This window comes from Telopea speciosissima, chromosome 7, assembly GCF_018873765.1.
Source record: "Telopea speciosissima isolate NSW1024214 ecotype Mountain lineage chromosome 7, Tspe_v1, whole genome shotgun sequence".
Lineage (NCBI taxonomy): Eukaryota > Viridiplantae > Streptophyta > Magnoliopsida > Proteales > Proteaceae > Telopea > Telopea speciosissima.
In genome coordinates, this window is record NC_057922.1 from 15,043,456 (window position 1) to 15,058,877 (window position 15,422).

At 38.2% G+C, this 15,422-nt stretch overlaps 1 protein-coding gene across 6 annotated transcripts in view; it reads left to right on the forward strand.

Moving 5' to 3' along the window:
• LOC122667961 (uncharacterized protein At4g26485-like) overlaps positions 1 to 13,803 on the forward strand; it is a 28,450-nt gene extending 14,647 nt beyond the window's left edge. For 2 of the 6 annotated variants that reach the window (XM_043864463.1, XM_043864462.1), the window contains 3 exons: positions 4,172 to 4,739; positions 5,644 to 5,842; positions 13,425 to 13,803. In XM_043864463.1, coding sequence (XP_043720398.1) covers positions 4,181 to 4,739; positions 5,644 to 5,842; positions 13,425 to 13,692 — 1,026 coding nt within the window. In that variant the 5' untranslated portion in view covers positions 4,172 to 4,180 and the 3' untranslated portion in view covers positions 13,693 to 13,803. Of the gene's footprint in view, positions 1 to 4,080; positions 4,740 to 5,643; positions 5,843 to 6,829; positions 7,138 to 12,482; positions 12,682 to 13,424 lie in introns of those variants that run through there. The other 4 variants (XM_043864461.1, XM_043864460.1, XM_043864459.1 and 1 more) reach the window with 4 other exon arrangements.
• The last annotated feature ends 1,619 nt before the right edge of the window (positions 13,804 to 15,422 follow it).

Consider the following 15,422-nt stretch of genomic DNA (forward strand, 5'->3'; position numbering starts at 1 on the left):
GGCCTCAGATAGTGGCCTCAATTTTATAAAAGCAGTGAGATTTAATTTGAATCAATATCCAGGTTACAATACTAAATATGGATTTGGGGGAGATGGGAACTTTGATTGCAATCCTAGCAAGACTTACATGTTTGGATTATGATAAAGACCAACTGATTATAGAAACATACTCATTAGCTTTTTTCATGAAATGGGTTTAGCAATGTTGTGCATCTAGGAGATTTTCAAAGTAGACCAAAATATGTTTCAGAATTTGTATATGAATATATGTGTAAGAGTGTTATTCAACATTTCTGATATATGTTTCTTTATTTTGAAGTATATCAAAGCATGATTATAATAAAACTTGGTACATAATTAAAAGAGTGCCCAGCTGAAGGGGTTAAAAACCCTTGGTCAATTAATTTAAGTTAAATACGTGGTTTATCAAGTAAGGGGGGGAGGGGTTTGGTTTTCAGAGTCAAGGAATGAACCAAGATGAGTTCTAGGCCTCTAAGGGTGATTCTTTTTTCTTGATAGTGTGATAAATCCCAAAAATAAAAAATTTATGTTTCTAGAAAAAACTCAAAATTCAACGTTGAAAAGACTCAGTTTGACATTCAAAGCATAAACTTCGACATCGATAGAGTGTCATAGGAATGAGATTTGATATCAGGTTGCAGTTCGGTGTCTATCATCATGTGTGCCTGACAAAATTGACATGGAATGTCGTTTTGCTTGGCGTACCTTATCTCGTACTTTGCCCAACTCAAGATTTTTTGCAGCATAGGAACATGGATCTGGTTCTCCTCCAACCGTGACTAGAGCTAGAGGGTTCAGCCCAGTAAAAACACCCAAAAACAGGGAAAGGGGGTTGGGGGTTTGGTCATTTCATAGGGCCCACTTCGGTCCCACCTGTGAAATGACCAAAACCACCCTTGTTTTGGCCTTTTTTTTGTTGGGCTGGACCCTCCAGCTCCTGCCACGACTGGAGGAGAGCCAAATCCTAGGAAAATCTGCATATTCCTAATTGCTCCCTATGTTGGAACGTTGGGGAAAGACATTAACCATCTGTTTTATAAAGCCAGTGAAATTCAATTTGAATAATTATCCAGGTTTTACAGTACTAAATATATGGATTCGGAGGAGATCGGTACTTTAATTGCAATCCAAGCAAGACTTACTAGTTCTTTAAAAGACTAATTTTGGTGGTAATTGCCAGAAATATACCCAAACCTAATTACAATGAGCAAGAGGTGATTTTGTGTTATGTAAGATTTTGTTCTCATGTCTTTGCTTGTGGATCATCATGGGCTGAATAAAGATCTTGAGTTTAAAAGAAGCCTCTATGGGCTTAATTTTGATGGGCCATTGATGGATACATGGGCTTGAACCGTCCCCTTCTTTTTTTTTTTTTTTTTTGGTTACCTTTGATTTTATGTCTTGTCCTGTTCTTGTTCTAGATGTGAGTAATATAGTCCCCCCCCCCCCCAAAAAAAAAAAATAAATAAATATGTCTGATTCAATTACAAGGTATCCAATACTTTGGATTAATACATCCAGATTAATCTGATTAATGATTAAGTGATCATTAATCCATTTACAATCTTAGCTTAAGAATCAACACAATTGTCCCAAAAAATAAAAAGAATTTAACACAAAGGGAGAGTGGGAGAGGGATGAAGAGGTATTATTTGCTAGATTTCTCTGGTTGCAGAAGTTCGGGCTAGTAATCCTCAAAAAGTGTTCTAACTCCTCTCAGGTTCCCTGTCCGGTCAGGTTCGTAGGTTCCTCTCATAAGGAGCCAGAAATGACGACCTCACCCCCTGCCCGAACACACTGCCTGGGTGGGATGAGGTCGTCATTTCCACCCTCCCTATGAGAGGAACCTACGAACCTGACAGGGCAGGGAACCTGAGAGGAGAAAAATTCCCATATCATACCTACTAATTAAGGGAAAATCTTGTTGTAACCAAGTTTGGTAACAAACAAGATTGTAATCTTACTTTATTATCTTTTGTAGAGGTTTTAGCTTACGGGAAGAATCACTTATTTGCATGTTCCGTGCAGATCATGGTTCGTAATCAATTCCCCCCACCATCAGATAGGTATTGGCCAAGACCGATCCGGTGAAGTGATCCAAGGCTAAAATGATAATAAAACCTAGTTTTATTAAAAAGCAAGGGCAATTTCATCTGATTCAGGGTGATTTAGATCGGTATTGGATGAGATAGATCAAAGATCGTGCTTGGCGTGTTGGTCAAGTGCTCACTTGCTGAATGCTTGGTCACGAGTTCAAGTCCTGGAAACCCCCTCTCTAGAAACCTGCTTAATGTGGGAGCCTTGTGCACTGGGTACAGCCTTTTTTTATCGATTGTGATAGATCTCAATCCAAGTACCGAGATTACAAACCATCGTGGAGATCAAAGAGCTCAAGAAGTATTGAAAACGAAATGAAGAGTAGTGTTTGGAATTGGCATGCAACGCAAGAGAGGTGTAAATTGAAAATTCAAGTAAGGATTTTTTTTTTTCCAATGAAATTAAAGCAAAGATTATTAGTTACAAATTTTGATTGCGATATGAAAACAAATGCAAGTTTGACCACATACTCGAGTTAAGTAAGGAGATGTAGTAAAATTGAATCACTGAATGCAATTATAAGAACGTTTTTACATGGATTTACTATAATCAAAGCATAGAATGAGAGTATACTATCTTCCCTGGCTTGTTTTGTTTTTTTTGCTACACAACAATAGGAGATGTGGGTTGAGTCATGCCAAACGATCACTAGTCTTTTTCAAAAGGGTAGAAGAGAGGATGACATATTTGGACACCTGGTGGCGTGCCTAATCTTTTCCATTATTATTAGGGAAAAAGATTGCTACTCTATCTGCTAGTCTCACCATGTGGATCCCATATGGAACTATTTTCCAACCCCTCATTGGTATAATGTGCAAGTTCTTTCTTACATTGCCTTAATAGGAACAACCTCCCCCCCCCCCCTCCTCCTCCACCAAAAAAATAATAATAATAATAATTATTGAGAGAAGATTATCTGAGCAAGTGGAATAGGGGATTAGACCAATAGGTTGCGGTAAAATCGTATCAACAATAAGAGGGAAGTAAGATCATTTCATATGAGGAGAAGAGAGATAGACAAAAAAACGTTACCATACCCTACCCCACCAGCGCAGAGAACCTTTTCTCCTCTTGAATTATTGGGCTTGCGGACTTAACAGAATATGAGAGGGACCTGCTTCTCCTCTAGCCGTGGCAGGAACTCGAGGATACGCCCAGCAAATATAGGGATGACCCATCTGTGAATTAATCCAAACACCCCTTGTTTGTTGAGCTGGATCTTCCAGCCCCCACCATGGCTGGTGAAGAGCCAAATTGATATAAGAGACAGGTAGCACACAAACCAATATGACCTCGTCAAACGGAATTCTTGAAATCCCCGCACAATTAAAGGGGATTTTTATCCTCTAAAGGTCCCAATCTCCTAGTTCCTTTCTAGTACTCTTAAAAAACTAACACCTGGCAGATTTTAATCCAACGGTATATGGGACATCGTTGAGTCAACAGATATCCCATCAAGTCAGAACAACAGAGCATAGAGCATCGATGCTCTATTTCATTTGATTTGAAGTTGAAGCTTTTCTTTTCCCCAAAACAAAAAGCAAAAACTGTTGAAGTCTTTCAATGGGTGGAAATGTGGAATCAAACGGTCTCTCTCCCTCCCTCCCTGCCTCTCCTTTGATTTGAAGTTGATGGGGTTGTGGCATCACATCCTCTATTTCTCTCCACAAGTGTACCTTTTCTTCCTACGATGCTAAGCAAAGAACTGAGAGTACATAAAAGCTACCACTACCACCAACCCCCTTATCTCCTCGTACATTTAAAGTGGAAGAATCTCTCTTTCTCTCTCTCGCCAAATGAACTTTTTTTTCTTCGGTGTTAAGCAAAGAACTGAATCAAACCCAATGTTTCTCCCTTACGCATTAATTGTTTGCAAATGATCTCAAAAATTTGGCATCCATATTTTTAGTAATCTATCAAATTATCACACAATGGTGTATTTCACATTCTCTCCCTCTCTCCCTCTATGTGTGTTGCAGTGCTAAGAGATCAGAGGAGAGGAAAAAAAGATACATACTGGTTCATCTCCTTTCCAACCTGAGAAACATCTTAATTATTTGAAATGGGTCAGGTCTTATCCAACCTGATAAGCATTTTATTTGGAAGAAAAAAGAAAGTAAAGAAAATAAGTGATGAAGAGAATGGATACCAAGCACTTGCTGACTGCGAAGAGGTGAAGTCAATCCATCCTTCTTCCGATTATGGAAACACCAGAGTTTCAGAAGAAGATGAAGAAGCAGTAGTTTTTGTTATAAGTGATTCTAATGTCAGAGAAGATGTAGACCCATCTCCTCCTCCTCCTGTTTCTTGTTACCAAAAGACCAGGATTTCATCAGAAGATGAAAGGGTAACCATCATTGTTGACAATGGTGTTGAGGCTGTAAAAAAGATTAAACCTATCCTTCATCTCTCTACTGCCGATAAGATCAGAGTTCCAAAGGATGGTTTAGGAGCGAAGAAAACCAACAGAAGAGTCTTGCAAAAGGAAAAAAGGATAAAACACTACTTCAGTTCTCACAAGATACTGCTGGTTGGGGAGGGAGATTTCTCTTTCTCTGCTTGTTTGGTTAAGGTTTTTGGTTCTGCTGCTAACATGGTTGCCACTTCTCTCAATTCAGAAGGTAATAAGTTTAAATTCGATCAATAGTTAATTTTGGTTATTGTTTTGTTTAGATTTGGAAGAGCCCAACCATATCTGTTTCTTTGTCCTGTTTCTTCTGTAGGAATTCGTGAACCAAATTTGTCTTTCTTAGCCAATTGCTTTACAATCTGAATAGAACAAAACCCAATTTACTTTTATAGTTTCTTGACTTTTTAGTCTTTTTTCAGTGTATGTTTCTGCAACCTGTAAACATCCCATTTTTCCAGTTTTGTCAGAACATCATCTGCTGAAATCGAGTTGTTTTTATTGAAATTAGAAAGAGTCTATCTCCATTTGTGCTTTCTCCCTCTGTAAAAATCCAAGAAAAACAGAATAAATTTTTCATTGCAAGTCATTCATTTTACAGTCTTAACGGATCAAAACCCAATTTTTACTGTGTGTTAACCGTGGCTCTGATATTTTTTGTTAGGGACTTTGGTAGAACTCATCTTTAAAATCTAACCGCTAAAGAGAATGTGTCCAAGTACCTATAAATCTCCATATTGGGCTACCCGTAGTGGGATTATTATTTCCCGCCTTTCGCGTGGAAACCCCAACACCATGTCATTTAATGTTCCACAAGGAGTAACTATGAAATTTCCATCCTCCTATAGGCATGTCAGCATTAGAAAATGTTGTATAACAATTGGAGCTTAAAATATGCATCCTCCTCCCATGTAAAACACTGACCAGAAAATTATAGAAGTTGAAGCTGAACCAAAATTTTCCTTTTATCTTGTCTGTCATGTGTTTATCTTTTAGGCTATGGTAGGATTAAATCTTTTCCCTCCCTTGGGTTATGTTAGCACAGTCTTATTCTGTTCTAAGTAGCTCTCTAAATGGTGGCCGGTGACTATTATACAAAACTGGTGTTTATATTTCAGATTTCTTAAAGGAAAACTACAGCAATGCCATGTCTAACATCAATGATTTGAAGAGTAGAGGATGTATGGTTCTTCATGGAATTGATGCTACAAATATGTCTGGAAATCAGTTCCTCAAGGGCTTGAGATTTGATCGGATTGTCTTTAACTTCCCCTATGCTGGTTTTTTTAAAAAAGAGACACGGGAGTCCCAACTCAGGTAAATGCTTGTTTGGAGCGAAGGAATTTATTGGTTTTCCACATAATGGGAAAGAGGGAAAAGAACCAACTTTCTTTTATCTTTCCCTGGTCTCTTTCCACGAAATGGATGTGATAACCACTCTCTCTCTCTCTCTTTGTATTTTTTTTTTTTTTTTTTGGTTGAATCTCTCTTTGTATTTTACATTAAAACAAACAGTGAGAAATTCTATTTTATGAGAAAATTTTCCTTTTCCACCTTTTCACATAGAAACAAACAGAATCATAATAATGGATGAGACCAAAATAACGAACCCTATGTGTTGTAGCCCTAGAGATGCATGTGACAAGCTGACCTTTATATATTTTCTATTGGTTTGCAACGTACAACTAGCTTTTCTTTATCTTTCCCTAGTCTCCTTCCAGGAAATGGATGTGATAACCATTCTGTCAAAAGTTGCTCTTTTTTCTCTTCTATTTTCTTGAAGAATGCATATATCTTTTCCTCTTTTTTTAACGTAACGCCTTGTTTGTTTCTTGGTAAAATTTTTCAATGTAAAATATTTTTATGTTTTTAATTCCTCTTTTTTTTTTTCTTTTTTTTTTTTTTTTTTTAACTTTAAAAAATATACTGAGAAACTCTATTTTATGGATAAATTTTCCTTTTGCAACCTTTTTATATGGAAACAATTAGAACCATAATAATGGATAGACAAAAACTAAGATCCTTATGCCTTCCCTAAATTTTATGTGGGATATCATACATCCCATGACATATTTTACAAGACCCATCTATAACAAAATTTCTAATTTTCTAGCATACCCAACCTTTTCTTTTTAAATTATTTGTCTGGAATATCATACATCATGCGACATATTTTATATTACTCATCTAAAACAAAATTTCTAATTTTCTAGCTAAGTTATATGTAGACATTTTTTTTAATAAGTGAATGATTTTTTGATATGATTGTAATTAATTCTTTTTAATTATTTTTTTCACATATGCAGTCGACACCAAAAGCTGGTCACCTTGTTCTTCAAGAATGCCAAGAAGATGCTTTCGAAAGATGGAGAAGTCCATGTCTCTCACAAATCAAACGGGTTCCATTCTGAATGGAATATAGTATCTCTAGCCTCACTTAGTGGCCTCAATTTTATAAAAGAAGTGAAATTTAATGTGAATTCTTATCAAGGTTACAATACTAAAAGAGGATTTGGAGGAGATGAGAACTTTGATTGCAACCCCAGTCAGACTTACATGTTTGGACTGGGATAGAGACCACCCATGCATGGATGACGAAACAGACTCATGAGCTATAACATATCTTTAATGGGTTTAGTAATGTTTTGCATTTTGGGGGTTTACAAATTAAGAAGATGAACAGACGTTTCAGACTTTATGATTAGAAGGTTACATCAGTATTATTGTTCTAAGTAATGGACTAAAAAAGAATTTGTTTGTTTTTTTTTCGTTTTTTAGGTCTGAGACTAAAAAAGAATTTGTTGGTAGGCAACATATTAAATTTACTTTTCCATTGATTTTTGTATTTTTATAAGCAAGTGTCACACACCCATCACAAGGCTGGACAATGGCGTCTTTTTCAAAAGGGGAGGAAAGAGGATGACACATTTGGACATCCTGGTGGGGTGCCGAGTACGTGAACATACGAGAATGGCTCACAGACGTTTAGATGGAATTCACTCTATGAGACCCACATGGGGTGGATTACATCTGAACGGCTGTGAACTGTTCTTGTACGTGAACATTAGCCCAACTCTGGGTCCCCATCCTTTTCCCTTATTATTAGGGAAAAATACTACTACTCTACCCTTGTATAGGTTTCTTCATACCCTTCTTATATATTAAACAGTGGGACTCACACTAACACTCTATTTGCTAGTCTTATCATGTGGACCCCATATGGATGACACTATTTTTCCACCCCTCATTTGTATGGGGGTGCAAATACCTTCTTACACTGCCTTAGTAGGAACCACCTCCCCCCCCCACCCCCCACCCCACCAAAAACAAAAAATTTATTGGGAGAGGGTTATCAGAAAGAGGGATTAGGGATTACACCAATGGGTTGCATTAAAATGGTATCGACAATAAGAGGTCAACAAGATTGTTTCATACGAGGAGGAAAGAGATAGACACACAAAGGTGTTACCATACCCTACCCCAAGTGGCTCAAAGAACCTTTTCTCCTCCTAATTTATTGGGCTTGCTACTTAACAATATATAAGAGACAGCTGATACAGACCATTATGACCTTGTCAAACAGAATCCTTGGAATCCAGACACAATTAAAGGGGATTTTTATCCTCTCAAGTTCACAATCTCCCAGTTCCTTTCAAGTACCCTTTAAAAAACCAAAACCCGGTAGGTTTTAATCTGACGGGGTATGGGAACCGCTGATTGGGCTTTTGTAAGGAACTGATTGCCTATCATATGATTAAAAACAGAATATTGTGTAGAACCCCACACGAAATTACCGAGTCAGACTCAGACACCGGATGGGCAGCTGCGGCGAGGTTGTTGACAAGATTTTTTGATACACTGAAGATAATCAGCGAGACTGAGACTGCCTTTCTTCATGCTGGAAAGCTGGTACTTCAATTGCATGATGCGATTGAGATGCATAGATTCATTCTATGGTGCTTCAGGCGGCGTGGGAGGAGGTGAGGCCGACAATATGGCTCAGAGAATGTTCGGTCAGAGAAGCAATGATCCAGTTTAATTAATATGATCTGGTCTTGGCGGCGCCAGAGAGTATATGCGGGGTTGGATGTAGAAGTAGAAGAGGAAGAGAAGTCTGGCGTCGATACAATGGTCGCTGGCGGGCAAGGGATGCTGCCGTCGACATAGCCAACCAAATCTTGGGCATGGAGAAGCGGCAAACATTGTGAAACAATGGAGGGAAGGGTGGTGGAAGAGGGAGAGATAGTAGTGGAGTCGGATTGCATTAGGTTTGTTGGACGTGAGTCTCGTGGCTCGAATGATACGGATCATTATTGTCTCCTGGACCCTGTCCGGTACAGTGGTCAATTCCACTCATAGGGAGGTAGAAATTACCACCTGAGCCCCCCCCCCCCCCCCGATTTGGCTTCTCTGTAGCGTGGGGTGTGCAACAGATCTTATAACGTGGGCTACTTCTTTCACACGTGGACAACTTTAAATCTGAGAAAACAAAATGATTTGGAGCTGGTAAGAAGCCTAGACCTGCGCTGTACATAAAATAATGTGAATTTTGAACGCCGAATAGAAAAACCTTTCTTCTTCTCCTTCGTTCATCCTCTCTTCTGCAATTTTTTTATTTTTTTTTGCACCAATGTTATTTTGAGATTGCAATTCCAGAATTCTGGAATTCTGGATTTCTGGATTCTGTATTTTGAGATTGCGATTGATATTCTCCTTCGTTCTCGAGTCTTACCCCTTTGAATTTTCATTTTAGACTGTGGATTCAGCTTCTCTGCAATAACGATGACCTCTTTTTCTCCTTCATTTCAGAATCGAAAGAATCATTGAGTATGTCCCAAACTGTTGTTTTTTACTTTAAAAAAAAAAAAAAATCGAGGACTGTGATTCTGGATTTTGAGATTGCGATTGATATTCTCGATCGTTCTCGAGTCTTTAACCCTTGTGAATTTTTCTTTTCAGACTGGGGATTCGGTTTCTCTGCAACACCGGTGACCTCTTTTTCTCCTTCATTCCACAATCTAAAGTAAAGTACCCTTCTCCATGCTTTCTAGCACTGTCCTGAATAATGATTCGGCAGCACCTAGAAAAACAGACAACATTAGCATCAGAAAGCATAGCAACTAGCAACTCAACGGAAGGGAATAACAACAAAGGCTAGATGAAGAAAACAGAACCAAGTGGGCCTGGTTATATTGCATTCTTCAATTTGGTTCCGTTTCTTCAACATAAGTGGGCCTGTCTTTCCCAAATCATCGAAAAGCTCCTGGTTCGTTGCAACACCACCACTCAAAGCTCTCTTCAAGAGCTGCCAAGCAGGTTGCAGCGATGGAATCCAGAATTCCAGAATCGAAATCTCAAAACAACATTAGTGCAAAATTTTTTTTTTTTGCAGAAGAGGGCAGAGTCGAAGGAGAAGAAGAAAGGTTTCTCTATTTGGCGCTCAAAATTCACATTATCTTCGGTCTCATTACATTAGTGCAAACAAAAAAAAAATTGCAGAAGAGGGCAGAGTCGTGAACGAAGGAGAAGAAGAAAGTTTTCTTTGGCGCTAGGTTGGCTTCAAAATTCACATTATCTTCGGTAAATCTCACGTCTAGGCTTCTTACCGGCTCCAAATCATTCATGTTCCTCAGATTTAAAGTTGTCCACGTGTCAAAGAAGCAGGCCGTGCTACAAGATCTGTAGTGCACCCCGCACTACAGAGGAGCCGAATCCCTAAACCCCCTACCCGAACACACTGTCCAAGGGAAATTAAGTGATCATTTTCGCATCCGTATGGGAGGAACTGGACCATTGTACTGGGCTAGGAACAGGACAGAAAAAAAAAATTCAGACTCATATCCGTAATAGTTGCAAAATCCGTTCTTCAATCCTAATGAATGGGTGGAATCACACCTCCTGTTACTGCATGGTGCAGTACCGCATTATGCGGTGTTGCAGAGGCTATGTGGCACAACGGGCTCCACATGGCCTCTACAACCGCCGCACGATGCATTACTACACCGTGTAATAACAGGAGAGGATAAAAATTCCTCTCTCTCCTTTGTTATGAAATTGAAGGGGCTGTGGCAAAATTCATTCTTCAATATTAAAGTTAATGTGTGGAATCACATCCACTCTCTCTCCACAAATTTACTTTTTTCCTACGATGTTAAGCAAAGAACTGGGAGTACATAAAAGCTACCCCCACCACCACTACCACCATCACCATCACCCATTATCTTCTCGTACATTTATAGTGGAAGAATCTCTCTCTCTCTCCCGCCAAAATGAACCTTTTTTTTTTGTGGGTGTTAAGCAAAGAACGGAAAGTAGATAAAGTCTTGACCCCCACCCCCACCACAACATTATAATGTCGTGCATTTATATAAAATACACTTGATTTAACCAACCCACGTAGAAATCAAACCCAATGTACCTCCCTTTCCCATTAATTGTTTGCAAAAATGACCTCAAATTTTTGGCATCCATATTTTAGTAATCTATCAAATCATCACACAATGGTGTATTTCACATTCTCTCCCTCTCTCCCTCTCTGTGTGTTGCAGTGCTGAGAGATCAGAAGAGAGGAAAAAAGGATACATATTGGTTCATCTCCTTTCCAACCTCTGAAGCATATCTTATTTGAAATGGATCAGGTCCTATCCAATCTGTTAAGAAGAATTTTATTGAGAAGAGAAGAGGAAGTAGAGACAACTGATGAAGAGAATGAAATGGATCAGGTCCTATCCAACCTGTACTTAAGAAGAATTTTATTGAGAAGAAAAGAGGAAGTAGAGACAACTGATGACGAGAATGGATACCAAGCACTTGCTGACTGCGAAGAGGTGAAGAAAACCAACAGAAGAGTCTTGCAAAAGGAAAAAAGGATAAAGCACTACTACAGTTCTCACAAGATACTGCTGGTTGGGGAGGGAGATTTCTCTTTCTCTGCTTGTTTGGCCAAGGTTTTTGGTTCTGCTGCTAACATGGTTGCCACTTCTCTCAATTCAAAAGGTATAAAGTTTAAATTCTATCAATTGTTAATTTTGGTGATTGTTTTGTTGAGATTTGGAAGAACCCATCCATCTCTGTTTCTTTGTCCTGTTTCCGTAGAAATTTGGTGAACCAAATTTGTCTTTCTTACCCAATCGCTTTACAATCTGAATAGAAGAAAACCCACTTTACTCTGAATAGTTTCTTGACGTATAAAAACTTGAGAACTAAAATGAAGAGGTTTTAGTCCTTTTTCAGTGTTTGTTTCTGCAACCTGTAAACATCCCATTTTCCAATTTTGTCAGAACATCATCTGCCGAAATTGATTTGTTTTATTGAAATTTTGGTTATTCTATTGATATTAGAAAGAGTTCCATCTCCATTTGTGCTTTCTCTCTCTGTAAAATTCCATGAAACAATCTAAAATTTTCATTGCAAGCCATTCATTTTGCAGTATTAAAATGGATCAAAACCCAATTTTTACTGTGTTTTAACCTTGGCTCTGAAACTTTTTGTTCAGGACTTTGGTAGAACTCATCCTGAAAAATTTTGCTGTAAAAGAGAGTGTCCAAGACTCCAAGTTCACCTATAAGTCTCCATATTGGGCTACCCGTGGTGGGGTTATTATTTCCCGCCTTTCGCGTGGAAACCCCAACACCATGTCATTTAATGTTCCACAAGGAGTAACTATGAAATTTCCATCCTCCTATAGGCATGTCAGCATTAGAAAATGTTGTATAACAATTGGAGCTTAAAATATGCATCCTCCTCCCATGTAAAACACTGACCAGAAAATTATAGAAGTTGAAGCTGAACCAAAATTTTCCTTTTATCTTGTCTGTCATGTGTTTATCTTTTAGGCTATGGTAGGATTAAATCTTTTCCCTCCCTTGGGTTATGTTAGCACAGTCTTATTCTGTTCTAAGTAGCTCTCTAAATGGTGGCCGGTGACTATTATACAAAACTGGTGTTTATATTTCAGATTTCTTAAAGAAAAACTACAGCAATGCCATGTCTAACATCAATGATTTGAAGAGTAGAGGATGTATGGTTCTTCATGGAATTGATGCTACAAATATGTCTGGAAATCAGTTCCTCAAGGGCATGAGATTTGATCGGATTGTCTTTAACTTCCCCTATGCTGGTTTTTTCAAACAAGAGTCACGGGAATCCCAACTCAGGTAAATGCTTGTTTGGAGCGAAGGGATTTAATATTGGTTTTCCACATAATGGGAAAGAGAGAAAACAACCAATTTTCCTTTATCTTTCCCTAGTCTCTTTCCACGAAATGGATGTGATAACCATTCTGTCAAAAGTTGCTCTCTCTCTCTCTCTCTCTTTGTATTTTACATTAAAACAAACAGTGAGAAATTCTATTTTATGAGAAAATTTTCCTTTTCCACCTTTTCACATGGAAACAAACAGAATCATAATAATGGATGAGACAAAAATAACGAACCCTATGTGTCTCTCTCTAAGTTATATGGGAGAGGGATAGGTATGCTAGCACCCTAAGTGTCTATCTCTCTCTTTCCCTCTTTGAAATGACTCACTTACCCCTCAAAGAGAAGAAGAGAGAGATATACACATATGGTGCTAGCATACCGCATACCGCATACCGCATACCGCTAGCATACCTAGCCATTTCCTTTAAATTTTTATCTGGGATATCATACATCACGTGACATATTTTACAAGACCCATCTATAACAAAATTTCTAATTTTCTAGCATACCCAACCTTTTCCGTTTAAATTATTTATCTGGAATATCATACATCATGCGACATATTTTATATTACTCATCTAAAACAAAATTTCTAATTTTCTAGCTAAGTTATATGTACACATTTTTTTTTAATAAGTGAATGATTTTTGGATATGATTGTAATTAATTCTATTTAATTATTTTTTTCACATATGCAGTCGACACCAAAAGCTGGTCACCTTGTTCTTCAAGAATGCCAAGAAGATGCTTTCGGAAGATGGAGAAATCCATGTCTCTCACAAATCAAACGGGTTCCATTCTGAATGGAATATAGTATCTCTAGCCTCACTTAGTGGCCTCAATTTTATAAAAGAAGTGAAATTTAATGTGAATTCTTATCAAGGTTACAATACTAAAAGAGGATTTGGAGGAGATGAGAACTTTGATTGCAACCCCAGTCAGACTTACATGTTTGGACTGGGATAGAGACCACCCATGGATGATGAAACAGACTCATGAGCTGTATATATCTTGAATGAGTTTAGTAATGTTGTGCATTTATGGGGTGTTTTCAAAGAAAATAAACATACGTTTTCAGAATTTATGATTAGAAGGTTACATAAGTATTATTGTTCTAACTGTTGGATTAAAAAGAAATTGTTGGTAGGTAACATATTGAATTAACTCGTCTAATTTTTTCGTTAAAAAAAAACATTCATTTTTAATAAATTTTAAAATTTTTATTTTAAAGAATGTCAAATTAAATTTAATTAAAACTTGGTACATGAATAGAAGATGATGAAGATAATATATATGCAAAGTTTAAGCCAAACCAACTACCCCTATACATAGGGAAACAATTCAGAATTTTTTTTCAAAATCCTTAATAAACGTAAAAATTGTGAGGTTTGAATTCCATCAGGATAGATCAACCCCCCCCCCCCCCCACAAGGGAAAAGAAATAAAACCTGTGTTTGATATGAGTTGGCACAACTTACCGAGGTCGAATCTCCTCAAATTGATCTATTCTATCTCTTTTTTTTTTCTTTTTTTTTTGGGGGGGGGGGGGGGGGGTGGTGGAAGAGCTTTTATAAATAAAGAATCAGACTAAAATAAGATTACAATCTTTGGTATCTTCTTCCTCTGGCGTCTTCCCCAACAAGGCGAGCAAGAGCCGGAGGAAGTTTAGTGGTGCTAAGGAGGATCTCTTGGTCCGAGCACAAGAAACTCGTCAGGAAAACCGCACAGAAATTTGCTTCTCTAACAACATGCGTAAAAGTGGAGCTTGAGAACTTCTCTTTAAGGCTCAAAATATCCTCTAACAGCTCCAAGCAGTGCCACGGGATATGGAAAGAACCCTTAATCATTTGAATGGCGCACAGGGAGTCCGATCGAATGTGGACCCGAAGACAGCCAATAGCACTGGCCTTATGAAGACCACACCGAATAGCTTCCAACTCCATGCGCATAATGTTGGTATCCCTAGATCCACCAGCAATAGCAAAGAAAACTCTTCCCATGCGATCACGCGCCATGGCACCATAGCCCCCACGACCATCCATCACCGAGCCATCACAGTTGATGGCCATACAATTGGAAGGAGGGCACAGCCAGGAATGGAAAGAAGGGTGCTGCAAAGTGAACTGCACTTTAATCCTCCATCGGTGAAAGAAGTCGCGAGTGGTGCTGTTATCAGGGACGGCAGGTACCGAACCAGAAAACTGGCCTCTAGTGTCCCCAATTATCCTTCTAATGTGTAGTAATACCCCTCTCTGGGCCATACGAAGAAAATCCACCCATTGGACCATGAAGGAAGAATACAAAATATGAGTAAGGAAAAAGATTGTTATCCTACCCTTAAAACAATTTTCTTTATACTCTTCTCACATAATAAAGAGTAGGATCTACATTAACACTCTCTCCTATTCAGTTCATGTGGCCCTCATATGGATGATATATTTTTCCACCCCTCATTGTTGCGGCGTGCAATTCCTTCTTACAATGCCTTTGTAGGAAGCATACAATTTGTTAAAAGAAAAAAGAAAGCATAATATAATTATGAGTTGCTAGTTCTGCACAACTCATTTAGAAAAGGTTTCTATGTTGTCCAAATGTATATCACGTGATACTTGAGATGATGCTTAAATTTTGTAGACAAATAGATCTCAAAGCTCTATATCAAATTTCAGTCCAAACGAAGTTTATCAAATTACAAA